Source organism: Rosa chinensis, chromosome 3 (genome assembly GCF_002994745.2).
Source record: "Rosa chinensis cultivar Old Blush chromosome 3, RchiOBHm-V2, whole genome shotgun sequence".
Classification (NCBI taxonomy): Eukaryota; Viridiplantae; Streptophyta; class Magnoliopsida; order Rosales; family Rosaceae; genus Rosa; species Rosa chinensis.
In genome coordinates this window covers 25225624-25247939 of record NC_037090.1, presented here as the reverse complement: position 1 = coordinate 25247939, position 22316 = coordinate 25225624, and the positions used below count along the sequence as shown (strand labels likewise).

General features: G+C 39.5%; 2 protein-coding genes across 5 annotated transcripts; one reads left to right on the top strand and one right to left on the bottom strand.

Annotated features, from left to right (window-relative positions):
* Positions 1-6112: 6112 nt before the first annotated feature.
* LOC112194351 lies at positions 6113-8047 on the bottom strand. The gene is made up of 4 exons (XM_040517012.1): positions 7363-8047; positions 6832-7278; positions 6571-6741; positions 6113-6483 (listed from the first exon to the last, which is right to left on the bottom strand). Exons 1-4 carry the CDS (start codon positions 8045-8047, stop codon positions 6113-6115), a joined length of 1674 nt encoding a protein of 557 aa, XP_040372946.1.
* Positions 8048-17907: 9860 nt separating this feature from the next.
* LOC112192669 lies at positions 17908-21949 on the top strand. Of its 4 annotated transcripts, XM_040516437.1 has the most exons (7): positions 17908-18191; positions 18275-18665; positions 19128-19313; positions 19443-19529; positions 19649-19709; positions 19838-20681; positions 20925-21949. In XM_040516437.1, the coding sequence occupies exons 6-7, from the start codon at positions 19844-19846 to the stop codon at positions 21593-21595; spliced, it is 1509 nt and encodes a 502-aa protein (XP_040372371.1). In that variant the 5' UTR covers positions 17908-18191; positions 18275-18665; positions 19128-19313; positions 19443-19529; positions 19649-19709; positions 19838-19843; the 3' UTR covers positions 21596-21949. The 4 variants fall into 4 exon arrangements, with proteins under 4 accessions (XP_040372371.1, XP_024188272.1, XP_040372372.1 ...); XM_024332504.2 differs by having other exon boundaries at positions 19216-19313; positions 19649-20681; XM_040516438.1 differs by lacking the exons at positions 19128-19313; positions 19443-19529.
* Positions 21950-22316: the final 367 nt, after the last annotated feature.

Genomic DNA, 22316 nt, shown 5'->3' with positions numbered 1-22316 from the left:
GCATTCACCCAGTGTTCCTTGTTTCTCTCCTTAAGAAGAGGGTTGGTGACAGTTCAAACATCTCTCAGACTCTTCCTCCAATTGATCAAATTGGTATTATCACTTGGTACCCAGAAGCTGTTCTCGATATGCAAGTGGTTCGCTTGAAGAAAAAGAACATCACGCAATGGTTAATCAAGTGGTCTGGGTTGCCTACAGATGACACTACTTGGGAGCTATGAAGCATGGATACTTCAGAAATCCTACTATGGTGTATAGTACCCGTATCCGATATTGATACGGGTTGGATACGCGTTGGGTGTGTATCTGAGACCCTCCTGGTGTATCGTTGACTATGTAGTGCTGTTGACTATGTTGATACGTCTTGGATACGCGATGACATGTTTTTGGATACGTTTTGGGAGTATTTTTGATAATTTGTTATCAATTAAAACCTAAAAAACATCACAGCCGTACTTCTCTCTGAGTTCTCTCTTGGCGTCTTTCTGCTTGGCTTCTTCGCGTATTCTCCGATTTCTCTCTTCGGCGTCTTCGTCAATGAAAAAATGACCACTCCAGCAGCTGATATTCATCTATGGATTAAAGGATTAAAGGCTACAAAGAGGATGATATACACAGTTTGTGGAACTATCTTCACGGCACCGCACTCAGAGCAATAAAGGCGCTTAGTCTTTTATTTGGTGATGGGTCAAACAACTCATATCATCATATGATAGAATCTGTCTTTATTCATGATTTGCTTGAACTTACTTAAATAACAATAAACAACTACACACACACACCATTAATGTCACAGGTATAAAAGAAAAAGATATACAAATTGAACATAAGCTAAAAGAGTAGCAATATGGTTAAATGGTGTTAAATACATAATACCAAAGATTATAGCTTTCTTGGTGAGTTCGGTTATTTCTTGGTCACCACGCTGGTTTGGCATGAAACCTTTATGACACTTTATATTTGTGTTGTGCTAAGAATGAAATTTTGTGGATTCCATTGTTGCGAAGATTTTACATTAGAGAAAATAACTAGTTTTCTCCAGTTATCAGAATTGTTGGACGACATTATCGATCCAATATTCGAACAAATTAAAAGGATTTATCTTTTTGAAAAAGCAAAAAGCCATTTCCCTGGTCACATTTTTTCAGATATCTATTGTAAAATCCATAATCAAGAACAGGTAATCCAAGACCTGTTTATGGAATATTCAGAATCCCTGAATGTTGGAGATTATGGCATCCCAAAGCTCAGTTTCATCACAAACCATGATGACTGAAATCTCTCAGCCATTGAATGGGGAATAGTTAATCAAATTATTTCCCAAAGTTTAAATAATGATGAAATAAAAAAAGGAAAAATGATCATTTACCCAATTTTGGGGTTAATTAACCTCACTTATCTAAACACTCTAAGTGATTGTCCACTTACACAATATTTTATAGGGTTATTATCATAAATGGTACCTGAACTTATCTTTTATCTTATCGATGGTATATGAACTTCAACTTTGATCACAACTAGTACCTGAACTTTTCGACTTCATTTCAAGTGGTATCTATCACTAACTTCCGTTAATGTTCCGTTAAAAACTAACATGTGCAAAACACATGACCTATATTCAAGAGTAGTTTGACTAAAATACCCATTAAAATAATTTTGTTTACTAGATATTTTGATCAATTAATATGTTCATAAAAATAGAAGTTCAATTAAAAATAAAATAAAAAATGTATCTCTACCCTCTTATGAAAATAAAATTTAAAAACAATATCTCAACAAAAATTAATTGTTTTATAGATACAGACAAAACATTTCAAATAAAACTATAAAACATTTTTTTTTTGACAAACTATAAAATATTTAAAACCAAAAGCTTATCAAAACTTTCGTAATTTTTTTTTCCTGTCATTTATATATATTTTTAATTGAAGTTGAAAGTTTTTCCTTTTGATAGTCTCATTTTTTATAGCCATATTGCCACAATATAAGTGAAAATAAGTGATATTACAAAAAAAAAAAAAAAAAAAAAGAGAGAGTAATTTTACAAATTTATCCTTGAAAAATGAGTCACATGTTTGGCACATGTCAGTTTTTAACGGAACATTACTGAAGTTTGTGATAGGTACCATTTGAAATAAAATCGAAAAGTTCAAGTACTGGTTGTGATCAAAATTGAAGTTCAGGTACCATTTGTGATAATTACCCTATTATATATATATATATATATATATATATTTTTTTTTTTTTTTTTGCTCTAATATCCAATTAAGTATTTTTTTATTACTTTTTATTTATTTTTACGACAATTTTGTCTCTCCTTCTTTGTCACTTAGAGAGAGAAGTCATTGGAGACCTTGTCGGACTCCGGTGACGGGAATCCGGCAATCGGTGACCGGATTCCGGCGTCCGATTTTATTGCCTCCTAGTAATACCCAATAATGATATTATTTCCCCCCAATAAACATATTATTGCCCCCAATACTCTTTTTATTGCCTCCCAATAATCATACTATTACCTCCTAATAATCATATTATTGCCCCCAATAATCATATTATTACCCTCCAATAATCATAGTATTGCCCTCCAATAAATTGCATAAACTCCTAAAACCAAATGAATACACTACAGGCGCAATTGATCAATTTATATGTTCAATTCTGCATGTTCACTTTTTTTTTTCCTTTCCCATTCCCGGAGCTCACAGTTTACCAAAAAAAAAAAAATTTGGCCACCCAGAAAATGCTCTGGGCACCAAATTGGAGCAAACCATGAAACCTTCCACCCCCCCCCCCCCCCCCCCCGGGTCAGGACTTCCTCTCTACCAATCCTTCCAATTGCCACATCCTCCTCCTCGTCGCTGGCGATTATCAGGGCTGCATCGCCCTCCTCAACCTCCACCATAAGTCCCCGTCCTCTGGTTCGACGCCAACAACTCCCGCCTCGCCGTCCAGGACCTCTGCTCGGTCCAGGCCCTACCCGAATCCTATCTCTTCACTGCCATCTCCGGACTCTCTCCTTCCTTTCCATCTACAACCCCAACGCATCGTCCAAATCCAATTACGAGAGCGACGAAGCCCGCAGACGTTGGCGCCGATCTGGTTCGTACAGAGTGAAACAGTGCGCCACCACTCAGTGACAGAGGGCGACGGCATTGCCAGATTCGGTCTCTGGTGAGAGAAGAAATCGGTGAGGGGGGGAGGAGAGAGAGAGAGAGTATGAGAAGAGTGTAGTTTATTAATTAAAATGAGGGCAAAACTGTCAATAAATGTTAAATTGGGTAAATGGGAGTAAAAAACTCTTAGTGGAGCAAGTGAGCAATTTTTAGGCTCAAATTGTGTAAATTGTCAATATCCCATAAAAAAATTTCCTCATTTTATTAAAAGGACTAAATACTGTTTAGTCCTTGAGGTTTTGATCAAAAAACACTTCAGTCCCTGGCCTCTAAATTTCACAAGTTTAGTCCTCGTACTTCGAAATTTAGGACCAATAGGTCCTTTCCATTAACCGTCCTTTAAAAGCTGCCGTTAAGTGGCTGACATGGCGTTTCCTTCCATGCCAACTCAGCTGCTGGCATGCCATGTCACTAGTAAATTGTCCAAATTGACCCTTGCTTCATCATCCCCCATCTGCAGCTTAAATTCCCTTCAAATCATTCATATATTCCCCTAAAATTACCTCCTCCAAATTTTGCAAAAATCTGCCAATTCCAATATAAACTGATAGTATGCCACAATACCACAAGAAAAATCCTTACAGAAAAAAATCACCAAAGTATGGAAAATACCATAATCTGCCAATTCATTCATATTAATCCATAAAATCTGCAACAAGCCAATGAAGAACCTCTAGTTTACAAAAACTAGAGCATTACATCCTCAAGAACTGTTCTATTATGCATATACTTTAGCTCTAATCATCTTATCAAAAGATTAGAACTAGCAACCAAGTGGCACAGCACAAGGTTGCACAAAAAAAGTATGTTTAATTTCATTTGCTTGGCAGCCTAACACTTCATCAATCTGCAGACCTATTTTCCGTTTTCTTTACCTGAATTTTCTCTTATCCTTTGAGATGATCTTGTTGGTGTTGCAACTTGCTTGGTTGATGCCCTAGGAGCTTGTGGATGCCTTGAACTTGTACTGGTTGAGGTAGCTTGAACAGGTCTTGAGGTAGTTGGGGCCAATGTTCTAAAAAACGGCCTAGGCGGCACCTAGGCGCTAGGTGGCAAGGAACCGCTCCGATTTTGGCCTAGGCGTTTCCCTTAGGCGCTGGGCTACTAGGCGGGGACTAGGCGGGCTAGGCGGTCATAAACCCTAATTTATTCTATATTTTGACTATTTTTATATTTATAATTAATTTTTAGACTTTAAATATTGTCATTTATATTATTATATGTCATTAAATTAATTTTTTTTTTTTAAAAAAAAAAAAAAAAAAAACCGCCTAGACCCCTAGGCGCTAGTCCTTGGGTCACTGCCCGACTAGCGCCTAGCGTTTTTTAGAACCTTGGTTGGGGCAGATGTGGCTTGTCTAGGCCTCCCTCTTGTTGGGGCAGATCTGTTTGCTGCCAAGCTTGCTGCCTTCATTGCAGCCCACTTTTTCTAGACACACAAGAAAAAAATAGATTCAATTTAACTTGAGAATGAGACTTTTAAGTGCAGTAGATAGTAAAAATGGCATGCAACATTTTGATACTGAGTTCTTTCCTTCACTTTCTCCCTCAACTCATTGGCAGTCATAGGACCCTTTTTACCTCTCTTGGACTGCAGCAAACATTAACCATATGAAATAGCTTTTTATCACACAATTAACTTTTAAACTTTACAATTGAAACTACAAAGAAAGTGCAACGAAAAGTTGTATACCTGATTTGGAGAACCTTGACCAACTTCATTATTTGCCTTCCTCTTCCTAGAAACAACAGAAGTCTTCCTCTCCTTTGGAGGCAAATGCCTTGGACAAGTTTTGAGATTATGTCCTACTTGGTTGCAGTTGCTACACTTGAGTGACCTTTGCACCCTTCCAAGTTTCCCAGCACCATCTTGAACCTTTTCAGAAGCATCCTTGATTCTCTTAGTCTTTGGCCTACCCGATTGCCTTGAATATTGAGGAGGTAAGATGCTTGGTTCTTCACTTCTTGACCACATATCCATGCTATTAACAGGCATTATCACGTTGGAGTAGATACTCATATATGTACTCTTGAGGTAGCAATCAGCCACATATGCATCTACATCCTCCCTCTTTCCAAAGATGGCAGAAATTTCATCCTTACATGGGATTCCAGTCAAATCTCACCTCCTGCAACTAAGGGTGTGCAAAACATGGTACAAACCGGCTAAACCGGCCAAAACCGACCGATAAATATGGTTTGGTTAAGGTTTTTTAATTTAAAAAATTGAAAATTGGTTCAATACCGAACCAAACCATTTATGAACTGGGTTTATTTAGTTTCTTTTGTACTTAAACCGCGGAACCCGAACCAACCGGTATATTTGAAACATAAGAGAAATTTTTTTTTTTATATATACACATAATAAATATATATTCATTTGTCTGGTTTGTTCTAAGTAAGTTTTAAATCTCCAGTTATAACTTTATTCTCAAATGATATACTATTATATTGAATTCAAGGCTCAAAGGCCTAAAACCTTAGTATATAATTGCTACAATTTTTTTGATCCTTTCATATCATATCTCTGATCTCTCAATCTCTCATTCTTTGACCTAAACCCTACTATCATACTAAGCTAGTATTGATGGCTAAGTCGTTAAATAAGTGAATCACTTTAAATCAAATTTAGGTTTTAGTTTGGACTATATGTTTTGAATTTTAATTATTGAATTTTAAATTTAGATAATTTAACGCAATTTCAATTCTTGAGATTGAATTTTTACTATGAATTTTTTTCATAAATAGCATGTTAATATTTTTTTTTTGAAAGGAGCATGTTATAATATTGAAAACCGCCTAACCGACCAAACCAAACCATCTTTAATTGGGTCGGATTGAGCTTTTTTTTGACCGGTTTTCCAAAATGCCTAAACCGCTCACTTTGGCATAGAGATGGTTTGGAGTCAAAACCGATCCAACCCAATCCGTGTGCAGCCTTACCTGCAACTGCATGTCCTTGCAGCAAGGTCAACAACATTCTTGGAACCCTTAATGTTCTCCACTTCTGCTTGGTCCGCACCATTGAATGTTGAAATGCAGTCTTCAGCAGCCTTGATCTTATTCTTCTCTATAACCTTTCTGGCCTTTGGACAGATAGTTCCTTCATAAGCTGCCATCTTGTCTTTCCTCCTTTGAACCCTCCTCATTAACTTCATCTGTATCTCTTCAAACATTGTGATAGGTGGCTTACCCCTTACATGTACAACAAGGCCATTAAAGCTCTCACACATGTTGTTAATGAGGACATCACAATTGTTGCCTGGTCTGAAGTAAGCTCTGGACCAATGTTTGGGTGGCCTCTCGGGTGTTGCAAATAACAAACAAAATCCTTAACTAAAAATCACAAACAGTCTATTAAACATTATAAACAAAAACTTAAGTGGAGACTAAGTACCTGTCAACCAATTATAAGCATCAACATCAAGGGACTTCATCTCCTCCATTTCCTTTATAAAGTAAGGCAAAGTTGTTGACTTTGCTGCTTTCCACATCTGATCCTTCATAACCTTTCCAGGAAACAGCTTGGTGAAGTTTGTCCATAAATGTCTTGCACAGAATTTGATTTCTGCAGATGGGACAACATCCTCAAATGCAGGTTTCAACCCCTTCTATTTATCACTAATAAAAGTCCAGTCTACACCTTCATTCTCAATACTCAGGTCCTTCACCAACAATTCAAGAAACCAAGTCCAGCTATCCTTGGTTTCCAGCTCCACCATTGCATATGCCACAACCCAAGAAGTATTGTTGGCATCAATTCCGACAGCCGTTAGAAGCTGACCCCCAAAGCAACTTTTAAGATGTGCTCCATCAAGTCCAATAACTGCTCTACATCCAGCCTTGAACCCCTCCTTTAAAGCTCCCAGGCAAATATACATTCTTTTGAATATGGGTAGCTTCTCTCGGTTGTTGAAGTCACATTTTATGTCTATTGTTGTTGCTGGATCAACCCTATGCAGCTCCATCCCATAATCCCTCAGCCTAGCATACTGCTCTCTAATGGATCCCTCAACCTCCAACATGGCAGCTCTTTTAGCTCTATAATTCTGGGACCTTGAAACTCTAGCTCTAATGGTAGCTGACATGATCTTAGCTAGAGAATCTGCAAATACCAAATAGAACTAATAGTTAAAAAACAGATCAGAACCATAAATAAGTGGTTAGAAACAAATCAGAATTAATAAACGTGGTGTTAACTCTTGGTTAAGAGCAATCTGGTCCTTGAACTTTGCAGTTAGGTATCTCATCCGAACCATGCTATTGTTGAACTTTCTTGTACACTTGTGAGTTGATACATACTCCTTCATCTGAAGAGTGCTTTCATGTTGCATTTTTGAGGCAAACAAAAAAAAAGGGTAGTTATCCTCCTTGCACACCACCCTTAACTTGGTCTTATCATTCTTGATATAGACATATTCCCATCCTCCCTGAATTGCCATCTCTCTTAAGGCATCCCTCAATACCTTTACATCTGCAAACTTCATTCCCAAGCAAAACTTTGGTTTTTTCATATCAGTTAGAGGGTTGAATTCAATCCCCACATCCTCTAACTCTCCATCAGAATTAATGGCATATTGCAGTTGTTCATCATCTGAACCAACCTCCCTAAACATATCCTCATCATCAGAAAAGTGCCCTAAATCCTCTTCCACTGTTGACTGATGACCCTTTGATCCGACCCTTGAAGTATTGGCTTTTGAAGCTGCCTCCATCTCTGCTTCTTCCAACCAATCTTCATCCTCAGTTCCATAGTGGTCATAATCCTCATCATCAAATTGAGGATCATAATCCTCATCCTTACTTGAATTTGCCTCCTCATTGCCCCCTTGTGTAAATCTAACATCCTCATCATCATCTAGACCAAAACACATCTATATCATGTAGACCAAAATCCTCATCATCTATACCACTTGTCCCTTACACCACACCTGATTCTTGCACACCACTTGTTGAACCAATACCACTACTCCCTTGTCCTATACTTGACTGGCCCCAACCACTTGATGCTTGCTGGTCACCTTTTGAAGGTTTTTTCCCACTGGAATGGTACTCTATAAGCATCTGTTTTCCCTTATCTTTTGGATCCAAACCTCCAGCTTGGCTTGCTTGAGTTGGTACACGGTTTTCAACCTCTCTAATCACAACTCCTTTGCTTGAATATGGTCTGGGCTCATCCGGTAGCTCTTTTATAACAACACCACTCTTCTTTCTTGGCGTGTCAGGAAGCTCTTCTAAAACAACACCACTCTTACCACCTTGACTAAAGAAGAAATCTTCATACATGAATACATCATCATCTGAATCCCTGAATACTTCATGAAGCTCCACATGGTCCAAGTACAGTATGATAAGTCTCCATGCCGGTACTGAACTGCACATGACAACCACATCCTCATATGTATCCAGCTTCATAAGTGTATCATGCTAATCGCCTACCCTATACCAATAGTCGATTCTTTGCTGTCTATAAGCTGGGTTAAGTTGCCTCACCATGTTATCTACCTCCACCAATGACATCCGATCTTTATCTACATTATCGTAGTAGTCAAACTTCCCTCCAACATAACACTCCTTCTGTATGCAGCCTCCATGGTACACTTTTATGGTGAAATAATCGGGGTGAGCTGCATAAGGATTACAACAACATTAGTGCTGACTCCCAAAGCAAGAAAACAGAAATGAACTTGCAAATTAAACCCTAGCCACTGTACATGCAAGAACCAAAACACAAATGTGCAAAGTGAATGCCTCCATAAAGAGGTAAAACACAAACATACCCACTTTGAAACATTGTTTAGGACCAGAAATGCCATTCTTCACACATGGGAGACAAAGACAAAAAAAAATTTCTTTACTGCCTCTAATGGACCACTTTCAGCGCTTTCAGTACTATATTAAAAGCAAAAGCAGAAAACTCACCCACAACTCCAACAATATTAAAAGCTAAACCCAACCTTCTCAACAAACACTTCACAAATTTGAAGCACTTAAATACACAACACACTGAACCTGAAGTAATCATGTTCACAAATACCACAAACCCAAAATAGTGTGGAAATCCCTAAACTCAAAAACTTAGAAATCCATAAAACCCAATTTCGATTTTCAAACCCTTGAACTCGAAACTTCCATTCCAACACAAAACCCTTTACAAAAATGTCAGAAACAACACAGAAACTACCAAAAAACAACCGACATACCACCCCAAAAGAAACCCCCAATTTTTTTTCAAAACCCTAAAACTGGAAACCATCCAAATAGTTCGTCAATTACTTCAATTAGTCATCATGTTGTTCAAAATGGAAAGAAAACTCACTATATTCAGGGATGTCCACTTGCTCGCTGTCTTCAACTCTCGGAACCCAAACATCACCGTCGTCTCTAGCCATGTCCCCACCTCTATATCCAGCTTCTTCTACTGCTTCAAAACGCCTGGGATTGAGGTTCAGTCCCCCGATTCAGGAGATTTTTCCTTTTTCTTACTTTGGGGTTTTCAATTTTGTGGGTTAGGCGGGATTAGGAGATGAGAGAGCTTGATCGATGACTTTGATAATTAGGGCTGTTTTCCGAGAATGGGTTAGGGATCGGGTCCTAATCGATCGCAAAAAACGACAGGGGCATAATGGAGAATTTGCCATCCATCCGACTTACTTAGCTCTTAGTTGGCGTCCACGTGTGTGCCAGGTCACCTACTTAACCGAGAGATTCGACGGAGTGGACCCATTGGTCCTAAATTTCGAAGTACGAGGACTAAACTTGTGAAATTCAGAGGCCAGGGACTGAAGTGTTTTTTGATCAAAACCTCAGGGACTAAACAATATTTAGTCCTTATTAAAACAATGGTTTGTCACGTAGCAAAAAGCTAAGACTCTCCAAATACTTAACCTTCACCATTGTAAGTTCTATCAGATGGACAGAAAGAGAAAAATTCTTCCAACCATATCAAATGAAGTTAACTATGGTTCCAAATGAAGAAGTCAACAAGGTAATCAGACAGAGTAATCTGCTTACTTGGTAAGCTAGCTCTGATACCAATTACGCAAAGGGATATTTTTATTGATGTTGCAAGAAATTTCTTACAAAGTTTGGACAAAGAGAGGAAAGAGTGGCTAACTACAAAGAAAGCTATCTAGGTGAAGGGCTCGATCATCCGCTTCTTACAAAGTGAATCCTATATATACAATTGAGAACTAACTCTAGTTTACAAAAAGTAACCCTAGTTAAATAACTACAGTTACAAAAATGCCCTAACTAGGATTACATTTTATCAAGTCACCAACTATAGTTAGGTTAAGGTGACACATAATGCTATATATATATATATATTTTATCCAGAGCGAGGTTAGGGTTTAGGGTCACTTTTCGGTCGCATATCCACATCTCGACCGTTCAGTTTTTAGGTACTAATGTATAGATCATCTCTGCAAAATTTTAGCGAAATTGATGATCTTTAAGGTATCTAACACGCTTAAACCAGTGGACGAACTGAATATGTCCAACTTGAACCGTACTAACTTTAAGGCAGTTATCAATGCCTTAACGATCATCAATTTGGCTGAAATTTTGCAGAGATGATCTATACATCAGTACCTAAAACTGAACGGTCGAGATGTAGATATGCGACCGAAAAGTGACCCTAAACCCTAACCTCGCTCTGGATAGGAACTGTGTGTCTATATATATATATATATAATTATTATTATTATTATTAAGAGAAGAGAGTTTGTCAACCAAAACAGAAAAAATTTACTAAAATATCCCTCAAATATTAAAAAAACATTTGAACTAAAATATTTGAGAAAGACAAAATGGTCAATTCACAAATAAAAGAAAAACAAAAAAGTTTAACAAAAAAAATCAAAAATGTAAAAGTAAATGGAGATTGGAATGGTCTACTCATTTCATTTCATAGTCCCTTTATATAGGGAAGAAATTACAACGGAAATATTGATTACAATTATGATATTAAATACTGATTGATCTATCTTTTATGCTAATTGATTGGTAATCACTGATTCCTTGATTCCCTCTTCGTCAGTTACTTTGACGAAGGCACATAATATGTTTTTCCTTTAACACTCCCCCTTGTGCCAAGTCAAAGACGAAATGGTGCATAAGTTGTTGCCTCACTAAAAACCTTGCCAAGTAACAATAAAAACCCTGTGGGACAAAAAATAAAACTTGGTCGAAAGAAAAGAGCACAACGCACCTTCTACATTTGAGAATGACATATATGTGTTAGACTCCCCCTGACGTCTACACCTCCCCCTGATACTTACATTAATCAAGGGAGCTTGGAAAGTCTTCGCATTCCTATGCTTTTCACATGTTTCTCAAAAGTGTCCTTAGGCAATGATTTGGTGAACAAATCTACCACATTCTCCTCAGACCTTACTTGATTCATTTGAATCTTGAGGAGAGTCTGTTGTTGCTGATTGTAGGACAACTTTGGCGATATGTGTTTTGTGTTATCACCCTTAATATAACCTAGCTTCATCTGTTCGATGCAAGCTGCATTGTGTTCGTAAATGCAAGTAGGCTCTTCAGTGGTATAACTCAAACCACTAGTCCCTCGAATATGTGCAATGATATTTCTTAACCATACACACTCAAGAACCGCCTCATGTAGAACAATGATCTCTGAGTGGTTCGAGGAGGTAGCCACAAAAGTTTGCTTGGTTGATCTCCAAGATATCGCCGTGTTCCCATTGGTAAATACATAACCAGTTTGGGAACGATATGTGGGTCAGATACATATCCAATATCAGCAAAACAATTCAAAACGTCATTTGACGTTTTAGTATAATGAGTGACGTTTTCGCCATCAACATTTCCTGTAGGGATTGCAGTTTCATCTGCGGTCCCTCTTGTCTCTCTATAGGGAAAGAACAGTCCCAAGTCAATGGTTCCTTTTAGGTATCGAAAATGTTCTTGATACCATTCCAGTGACGCTGCGTTGGCGCTGAGCTAAATCTAGCTAACAAGTTCACTGAGAATGCAATGTCTGGTCGAGTGAATTGGACTAAGTACAATGATGCGCCTATTGCACTTAGATAGGGAATTTCAGCTCCCAACACTTGTTCGTCATCTTCCTTTGGACGAAATGGATCTTTCCTTGCATCCAAACTTCGACCGATCATGGGAGTGCTAGCAGGATGTGCTTTGTCCATGTTATATCGCCTGACCTTTGGACATATGCAGACTGGTGGATTAATATTCCACAAACTCGGTGTTCTAGTTCAAGACCTAGCTAGAATTGAGTTTTCCCAAGATTCTTCATCTCAAATTCGGATTTCAAGTAGCTCGCGGTTTCTCTTATTTCATCAAGAGTACCAATTATGACATATTCTACTACAATTTGCAAATCTGGAACTTGTTTTCTTTATGAATACGCAGGGGCATAATTCATCATTCTTATATCCCTTCCCAATCAAGTAGTCACTTAGACGGGTATACCACATCCGTCTGGATTGTTTCAATCCGTAAAGTGAGCGTTTCAACTTAATTGCAAACGCACTCTGTGGTTTAGAGTCACTTGACTTGGGTAATGTAAGGCCATCAGGCACTTTTCATATATATCTCTGAATCTAGATCCCCATAGAGATATGCAGTAACCATATCCATAAGCTGCATTTCCAGTCCTTCGGAAATTACTAAGCTAACTAAGTAGTGGAACGTTATAACGTCCATTACGGGAGAGTATGTCTCCTTGTAGTCAGTTCCAGGGCGTTGTGAGAAACCTTGCGCCACAAGGTGAGCCACCTCAGGACTTCATTCTTCTCATTACGCTTTCTAACAAAGACTCATTTATGTCCTACAGGCTTTACACTTGGTGGGGTTAGCACTACCTGACCAAATACCTGTCTCTTTGTTAGAGAATCTAATTCTACCTGGATTGATTCCTTCCATTTAGGCCAATCTGCTCTTTGTTGACATTTTTCAACAGAGCGTGGTTCGATATCATCGTGCTCTATGATTCCTTGAGCAACAGTATATATCATCAATGTGTATGGAAGATCTTTCTATCAACTCATACGTACTCTCGTAATCCTTTGAGATTTCTTTGTTCTCTGGAATCATTTCAAACATCGGAGCGTCCTCCAGTATTGATTCATGGACATAACTATAATCAGAGACAATCTCATGAGAGGGATTCTATACATTGATGATTGGTTTGTGCCTTACTCACCCTCTTCTTCCTTGGGTGAGTGTCAATCGAACCAAGTGACCTTCCCCTCTTCCTTGGGGAGCCACGGCCTCAACCACACCTCCACTAAGTGCGGTTGCAGTGCCTCTATTTGCGGCACCGTGCCCCTTGTTGGGGACTTCTAACCTTGCAGGCACATTTGCAGCTGGTATATATGATCTCGTCACTTTTACGATATCAGTAAACGCATCAGGCATCGAATCTGCTACGTTCTGAAGATCGATTATTCTTTTCACTTCACTTTCACTTTGTGAAGTGCGGGGATCAAAATGAGACAGAGTGGGGACAAACCACGACAATTCCTGTCGTTCCCTTGGAAAATCCTTTTTCCTATCTCCCCCTAACGACGGGAAGACTGTCTCATCAAAGTGACAATCCGCAAATCTAGCAGTAGAGAGATCGCCTGTCAAGGATTCCAAATAGCAGATAATTGTTGGGGATTCGTATCCAACATAAATACTTAATCGTCTCTGAGGACCCATTGTGGTGCGCTGTGGGGGCGCAATAGGCACATATACTGCTCAACCAAATATGCGTAAGTGTGAGGTGTCAGGCTCATATCCAGTTACCAACTGGTACGCAGAAAATGGTTGGCTAGCTGTGGGTCTTAAACGAATAAGTAAAGCTGCGTGCAATATTGCATAACCCCAGGCAAATATAGGCAGGTTGGGGCGCATAACCAATGCCCTAGCCACCATCTGTAGCCTTTCGATGGTGGTTTCTGTGAGACCATTTTGTGTATGCACATAGGGTATAGGATGCTCTACATCAATCTCGATAGACATGCAATAATCATCAAATGCTTTTGATGTAAACTCTAGCGTTATCAAGCCTTATAGACTTGATAAGGTGATCAGGGTGGTGAGCCCTTAAACGTATAATCTGTGCTAGGAGTGTTGCAGCATTTCTTGTGGACAATAAAACGACATGTGACCAGATTGTCGAAGCATCCACCAGAACCATAAAGTACTTGAATGGTTCGCATTCTGGATGGATAGGTCCACAGACATTTCTTTGTATCCTTTGTAAGAATGGAATGTTTTGTTTTGTATCTTTAGCATAGGAAGGTCTCGATCCTGTTTTTGCTAAAGAGCAGGCTTTGCAAAACGAGTGATGTGCCTTTGAAATAGTCAATGAGGCATAATGGGAGGGAGGTAGTGCTTCTGGTACTTCAGAAGTCAATGACTGCATTTGAGCAATACTAGAACCGACACCTTGCAGTGTGGCGGATTTTTCTCCCATTTTTCACTCGAAAGAAGGGATGTCCGTGTGAGTTCTTGAAAAATACGGATCATCATGTCACAACCTCGGTGCCATAGGCGGTCATGCAAAAAGCCTGTATGAGTCAGTGTCCCACATTTCATTGTTGGTGACAGTATAGGATTCAATGATCCGAATCGTAGTGAGGTACAGTCCACTAAATTGACTCAAAAGTTTCTCTAAGATGTGTTTCCTTCCACAGTCATTAGGTGTAATATCAAGGTATTCAGTTCTATTCTCACGGTGTGTTTTTACATGATAACCGTTGGCACAAATTGCTTTGAAACATTAACAAGGTTCGATTAGCTCTTGGTGCATATAGAGCATCTGTGACTTGAAATGTTGCGCCATTAGGCAGCAAAAATTTGGCAGTTCCTCGCCCTTTTACTAGTTGTGATAATCCAATCATCGTAGTCACAGAGGAATTATAGGCTATTAGTTCAATGAATAATTGCCTATTTCTTAATATTGTGTGGGTAGTCCCACTATCATCTAAGCACTCAATTTCTCCTCCATTCATTCCTATAAATAAATGGGAGGTATTTAGAAAATATAACTCATATTCTTTAGAGTATTTCTATTTGCGTAGAATGGTATTATTTTCATTCTAATAATTTTTTTTCTCTAGATGTATTGCTTTACATCTTCATAGTGCTATGTTGAACCATGTAAATATGTGTATAGTAAATAAATTTGAATAAATTCAGTGCTTCAGAATAAAATTCAAAATTTATTAATAAGCCAACGATAATCAAATCAAGGTCTTGTTCAGAAATCTTATTCATCAATCCATGATTGAAAATAAACTTTAAGACTTAAACAATAGTCTAATTAAAAATGAGGCATCATGCCTTCACAACTGTTTTTGGAAAATAAAATGAATAAAGCAGATCAGTCAAGATTGAGAGCATCCATTGACTTAGCAAGTTCCTCTTTGCCATTGGAGTCTGCAACTGTAAGGTTGACGTCTAGGTCATGACCTCCTTCTTCCATATAGTGAGCCTTTTGTTCTTTAGACTCTCTATACCTCTTGTAATTGGCTACTACTCGGTTGTTTGCTTGGCAGTTCTTGTACCAATGCCCAATGAATCCACACCTATAGCATGGTTCATTGTTAACGCTTTCCTTTTGCATCTTGTTTCCACGATCCCCATGTCCCTTTCCACGTGGTGCATGGTTGCCACGTGGGTAGGGATCAGCACGTCTAAACCCCCTTGCATTGGAGTTATTTCCACCTTTCATTTTTCCATAATTAGCCTCGGGAATTTTCTTTGTCCCAGTGGGCCTGGCATTGTTATTCAAGAGAATCTTATTTTGTCTCTCAGCCACTTGCAGTAGGCTTATTAACTTATTGAAGGTTGTGATTCTTTTGTTGTCATAATCCAACTGATACTAGTTCGCTAGTATAAAAGCTGAATTAGGAAAGGTGGTAAGGCCGGGCGCTGCAAGGAGGTAAGGTCGGGCGCTGCTGTGCTGCGGGGATGAGAGGCCGGACGCGGCTGGGCTGATGCAGGGCCGAGTCCGAGGCTGGGCTGATGCAGGGCCGGGTCGGAGGCGCTGCTACAAGCGTCAGAGGCTGGGCTGTGCGTGCGGAGGCTGGATCGGAGGTTCGATCGTGCTGCTGGCGCGGGGGCACTGCAGGTGGGTGGACGCAGGGGCGTCTGGGTGCCCTTAGTAATTCGGTGGAGGCCGGTGGTGGCTTGTGGTGCTCGGCAGGAGAGGCGGAGGTGAGGCCGGTCTAGGGATGCCTGAGCGACTGGGATGAGTTTGGGGCCGATCCGGTGGTCGAGTCAGTGCTGCTGGCCGGTTTGGATCGGTGCAGTGATGGGCGAGCAGGAGGTGGGGAGGAGAAATCGGGATTTTGGAGGATGGAGGATGGGGTTTTCGATCTGCTTCTGCAGATTTTTTTTTTTTTTTGAAAGCGGCAGAAAAGAAAAACTTTTTCTTCTTTAGGGTTTGGATTTTTTTTTCTTTCTTGGCTATTTGCTCTGAGCGTGCTGATAACGTGTAAAAGTAAATGGAGATTGGAATGGTCTACTCATTTCATTTCATAGTCACTTTATATAGGGAAGAAATTACAACGGAAATATTGATTACAATTATGATATTAAATACTGATTGATCTATCTTTTATGCTAATTGATTGGTAATCACTGATTCCTTGATTCCCTCTTCGTCAGTTACTTTGACGAAGGCACATAATATGTTTTTCCTTTAACAAAAAACAAAATATGTGTAGCAATTTTCTCCGCATTTTGTGGAGTAACTTCCCACGTAATTATCCATACCCATAGGGTGTGTTTGGAGTCTAGTACTATTATTAAGAGAATAGACTTTGTTAGCCAAAACTGAAAATTTTGATAAATTTAACCCTGAAAGATTAAAAAACTTTGACAATGAATTAAATCACAAGGGTAAATAGGACAATTATAAAATATATTTTATTAAGAAAATTGAAAAGAAATGATCCCACAACCCCCACTTTTTTCTCTACAATAACTACCCACTGAATCTATTTCTTTTGCTTATAATTTTATTTTATTTTATAATTAAAATTTTTCTTACACATGCAGAACATGTGATTGTAGACTAGTATATATATATATATATATATATATATATATATATATATATATGATTTTTCTCAGGTTCAGACGTCCGTACGAAATTTAGGTACGGATTTATGATTTTTACCCACTTTCCGATAACATATTTTGATCTTAACCGTTAAGTTTTTAGGTCTTAATGAATAGATCATCTCTACAAAATTTCAGCCAATTTGGTGATCGTTAAGGCATCCAAAACTGCAATTTAGGACCTAAAAACTGAACGGTTAAGATCAAAATATGTGATCGGAAACTGGGTGAAAACCGGAAATCCGTATCGAAATTTAGGTACGAACGTCCGCACCGTAGCCAGACTGTGTGTGTGTGTATATTATTTTAGAAAACGTATATAAATCGTATTGTATCCCGCACCTCGTACCCGTGTCAGTGCGTCATAGCTTGCGAGTCTGCCCAAGACATAGTCACCGGGTTTCCTTCAACCAGGCCAAGACCTAAACAGCAGCCCATATCAAACCACAGTCCATCTTTTGCATCCAAGTAGTATCCAGATATTTCCCAAGTTCGGTGTCTACTTATCCTATACAAGCAAGAGATTTTTTTTGGAATGAAAGATTTTCATTAAGGGACGAGCCCAAAATAACCTCAGCTAAAGGCCCAGATACAAAGAAATAGACAAGGTGATTTCCATCTAACTCCAAAGCGGAAATAGAAATAGGAAATAGCACCCAGAAACAAAAAAACGAAGCAGAGGCCACTGCTTAGCTTCTCAGCTCCTCTGAGGGTGGGCAAGGCAGCCCGTCATTTCTCAAGACCAGAATCAAGGATGGTGGTGGCTGTGACGCCCATCTCATCGGACCCACCGTCCTATTGGCAAGCGAGGCTGCGAAGTGAGCAGCACGGTTCGCTTCACGGGGAACCCATTCCCAGCTGAATTGATCGAAGAAGGAGCAGCGATTCCTAATCCGGTATAGAATTGGAAAGGTATGCCAGTTCCTTCTTGCGGATAGATTCTTCAGATCAGAAATAATTTCTTTAGAGTCTGATTCGAAAGTCACTCTTTTCAGGTTCATGGATATAGCTAGTTCCACCCCTGACAATAATGCTTCAGCTTCCGCAATAGGCACCGAGGCACATACAGCTCGGGTAGCAGTCCCACCCAGCACAGAGTTGCTACTATCACGAATGATCACACCCAAGCCAGCAGAGTGGGGGGCAGACCAAGCCGCATCACAATTCACCTTCACAAGAGGCCATGGAGGGGGCTTCTAAACACGCTGAATGGGCTCTACGACAAGCTTCGGAGTTAAGCCCGGTGGAGACTGGGAACGAGCTTCAACAAATTCCGAAACCTGGTCCGAGATGGAATTGACTATGTGGAGAGGGTGGATGGGTTTCTTCTGGTAGATAAAAGCACACCTGGCCTTCCAATTATTCCAGCAGATGAAGCTTAAAATGGTGAGTAATCTTTTCTTTTCACTCCCGGTAGTACATGTTGCTATTGATTGTTGGAACCAAACATCAAAAGACCCAATTTGATGTTTAATGATTTTGGTACCAAGACCAAACCAAATCCATTTTGGCAAGAAAGAGATGGGTAGATCAGAAATGTCAGCTATGATGTTTTTCATTTTGGCAAAATGTCAGCTGGGATGTTAAAGCTAGCTGCATTGGCATGTCCACAAAACAAAACAAATATATAGAGCTAAATTGATTTCTAGTGCTAACATGGCATGATGGAGTCCAGTCACTTTTTCAATAATTTCTCATATTCGATCCTCAATAATTTATAGAATCATTGTAAGGACAATGTCACAATGGTCCCAAGTGTGCTAGTCTAACTTACTGCATTTTTGGCTTTATGAATAAAAAGGGCTATGAAGAAACTTTAGTTTGCTTTCCTTTTCTTTTCTCTGTTAGTGCTGTTCAGCCTCCAGATTCTCTCCCCAAAATCATCGATTCCGGCCCCAAAAACATCGATAATTGATTTTATAGCCGTAATCCGCAGCCTGCAGTTGTCCAAAATTTCAACAGATTCACCCAAAAATCTAAAAACCATCGAAACGCTAATTCTGGAAAATTGTTGTTTCCTTCACCGAACGCAAGGTAATATTATTGTCGATTTCTATCCCCAACTATTCTATGTATATTGTTGTTTGGTTTTTTTTGTCAACTAGTCACGACGATCAAAAGAAACCCGATTTCGGACATTAACTCTCTGTCACTCTCGTGCAGTACTGTGAAGAAGGTTGTGTTTCTTTGGTTGCAAAGTCTGATTCCTGCTACTCTAGCAAAGTGAAAGATAGCGATTTTGTCGTCAGGGTCTCTCTCTCTCTTTCTTTCTCTCTGTTTGTTTTTTGGGTTTCTGTTTTTTGAGGATTGGTTTGCAGCCTGTTGCAGCTTTGAACTTGTGTACTTTTGCTTGTCTATGATTTGGGCAGATATATGCGAATCAGGTCCTCTCATGCAATTGAGTGATTGACATAACTATTAACACGGGAGGTGAGATTTCGTACTGTTATTGTTTGGGATCTGTGATGGCGGTTTCGTCAATTATGGGGTGGAGTTAGGGGTTTTTATCTGGGTTTGTGTAATGTTTTTTTCCTTATCGAGTAAGCCTTTTGGGTTAGTGAGTGATGGGTGAGGAGACATCTGATGCAATGAACCTTGACCTGAATCTGGGTTCTGGCCCCGAGCCGGCTTCTGCCACCATGTCGATTGAGCCTGTGAATTTGGAGAATTGGATTGACCAGCGGCCTATGCACCAAATGCCGGAAGTTTTTGGGATTAGTCCGTTTCGACGGAGATGGCCGCAACCTGGAGCGCATAATGTTTGGTCAGGGTTGAATCAATTGATGGTCGATTCTGGTACTTCGAGTATACTACAAGCAGGGGAGGGTAGTGTTGCTGCGGAGGAAAGAAGCAACGATGTGTTGAGGGATTTGGTTCAGCCAACAGAAGATACTCCCCGAGAAACTGCAGCAGAAAGAACAAATGGCTTGTTAAATAGGATTCTGACATCTCGAGCACTGCGCAGAGAGCAAAATCAGTTGGCACAACCTGAAATTGTGGTTTTAACGCAAGACAACATTACTAGCCTTGATACAGGAGAAAACCGCCGGCTTCAGTCCATGCTACTTCGAAGAACACAATCACATATAGCAACACTTTCTTCTCTGTCATCTGCGTTGAGTTCTGCTGAAAGGTTGGTGGAGGCATATTTCCATAACCATCCTATTACACCTGCAGTTAGAAATCAAGAACCGCCTCCCCCAGTTGATGATAGAGACTCTTTCTCTAGTATTCAAGCTGTTATAAATTCAGAGAGTCAAATGGACACAGCTGTGGAAATCGATTCAATGGTTTCCCTTTCAGCTTCACCTTCCAGAAGAAGAAGTGAAGCTTCAAGGGTTTCAGACATGGACAGTGAAGAGCCATGTGTTCAAACTTCAAAGAGGGCCGATGCTACGCAAGGTAAAGTTTGAATAAATGTATTTCTTGGTGTTTCCATTGTCTGCTTCTTCATCATATGTCCAATTCAATTTAGATATATCTTCTGAATGTTTATATGCTTGATAATGATACTGTATGCTAATGAAATCTGGAATTTCTGTGCTTATGTATTTGAGTTTTGTGAAATAATGTGCTTAATGAAATTGCTGGACCCTACAACTTATGTGAATTGATGGTGAATCTGTAATAATGTTCGTGAGCCAGATGGCGACTCAAATCTTAAGATCCCTCTTAGGCCTCAAGCACCGCGGGATGAAAGCTTGAGGCAAACTATTCAGAGGAGTGCATTTACTTTTCCCGTGGAGGAGATGATTCGACGCCTTGGAAGCAGATTTGATTTGTCTCGGGATTTGGTTCAGCCAACAGAAGATACTCCCCAGGAAACTGCAGCTGAAAGAACAAATGGCTTGTTAAATAGGATTCTAACATCTCGAGCACTGCGCAGAGAGCAAATTCAGTTGGCACAAACTGAAATTGTAGATTTAACGCAAGCCAACATTACTAGCCTTGATACAGGAGATAACCGCCGGCTTCAGTCCATGCTACTTCGAAGAACACAATCACATAGAGCAACACTTTCTTCTCTGTCATCTGCATTGAGTTCTGCTGAAAGGTTGGTGGAGGCATATTTCCATAACCATCCTATTACACCTGCAGTTAGAAATCAAGAGCCGCCTCCACCAGTTGATGACAGAGACTCTTTCTCGAGTATTCAAGCTGTTATAAATTCAGAGAGTCAAATGGACACAGCTGTGGAAATCGATTCAATGGTTTCCCTTTCAACTTCATCTTCCAGAAGAAGAAATGAAGCTTCAAGGGTTTCAGACATGGACAGTGGAGACTCCCGTGCCCCAAGAAGGAGAAGACTGAACTGAAAGCCTCTTCTTCATCTGGTCAGCACTATGTTGTATGTGCTCTTTGCCTTTGTTTTATTAGCCTTTCCCCTGCTCAAGTGCCCTTGTATTACTACTTCACTGTTTACACTCTAGGAAGTGTTCACCTTTTACTACAACTTTGTCCTTTGACATTGATGAGGTGATTATCAACTATCTGCTTGAATTATTTGTTTTTACATTATCAATGTTATGATCTTCCTTAACTTAAGGGGATTGGGTTTTTAATTGTGTGGCAAATCACAGTTGTACTCTTGTACTACTAGTAGGCTAGTTTATTGGCTCCGACTGTACATAAACTCATGAACTTCTTATGCCAACGTTCATTTGGAATAATTTTCTATATACTCAAATAATTTCTGATCTTTGAAGTCTCTGGGAGAACTCCTAGTTTCTTGTAATTTTCTTCTCGGATATTCTAGGCACATAACTTTCACACACCATAATGTTGATTGAATGGTAGAAAAAAGATGAGCTATGATTATGGCCAATTCCCTTCATGAGTTACTGAATATTAGCATGAATCAAATTATCAATTCAAAACTTCCAGTTGACAATTTCCGGTGCATTCAGATATCTCCCTTTCATAGTTCGTTGTCCATGTTATTTTAATTTGTTATTTATGTCATTGATCTTGGTTTGTCAAGAACATCACCATCTCGACTAATTCAGGAAGCCAACAACTGTTGGGTGATTCTAACAT

What these genes read in the sequence shown, in the direction of transcription:
- LOC112192669 (XM_040516438.1), top strand. Translation starts at nt 19,844, where the DNA reads ATGGGTGAGGAGACATCTGATGCAATGAACCTTGACCTGAATCTGGGT. An exon ending in GAGGGCCGATGCTACGCAAG is followed by an intron (nt 20,682 to 20,924) that starts GTAAAGTTTGAA and finishes TTCGTGAGCCAG; the next exon opens with ATGGCGACTCAAATCTTAAG.
- LOC112194351 (XM_040517012.1), bottom strand. Translation starts at nt 8,047, where the DNA reads ATGTGTTTTGGTCTAGATGATGATGAGGATGTTAGATTTACACAAGGG. An exon ending in ATTGTTGGTGAAGGACCTGA is followed by an intron (nt 6,742 to 6,831) that starts GTATTGAGAATG and finishes TCCCATCTGCAG; the next exon opens with AAATCAAATTCTGTGCAAGA. An exon ending in TGCTTATAATTGGTTGACAG is followed by an intron (nt 6,484 to 6,570) that starts GTACTTAGTCTC and finishes TGTTATTTGCAA; the next exon opens with CACCCGAGAGGCCACCCAAA.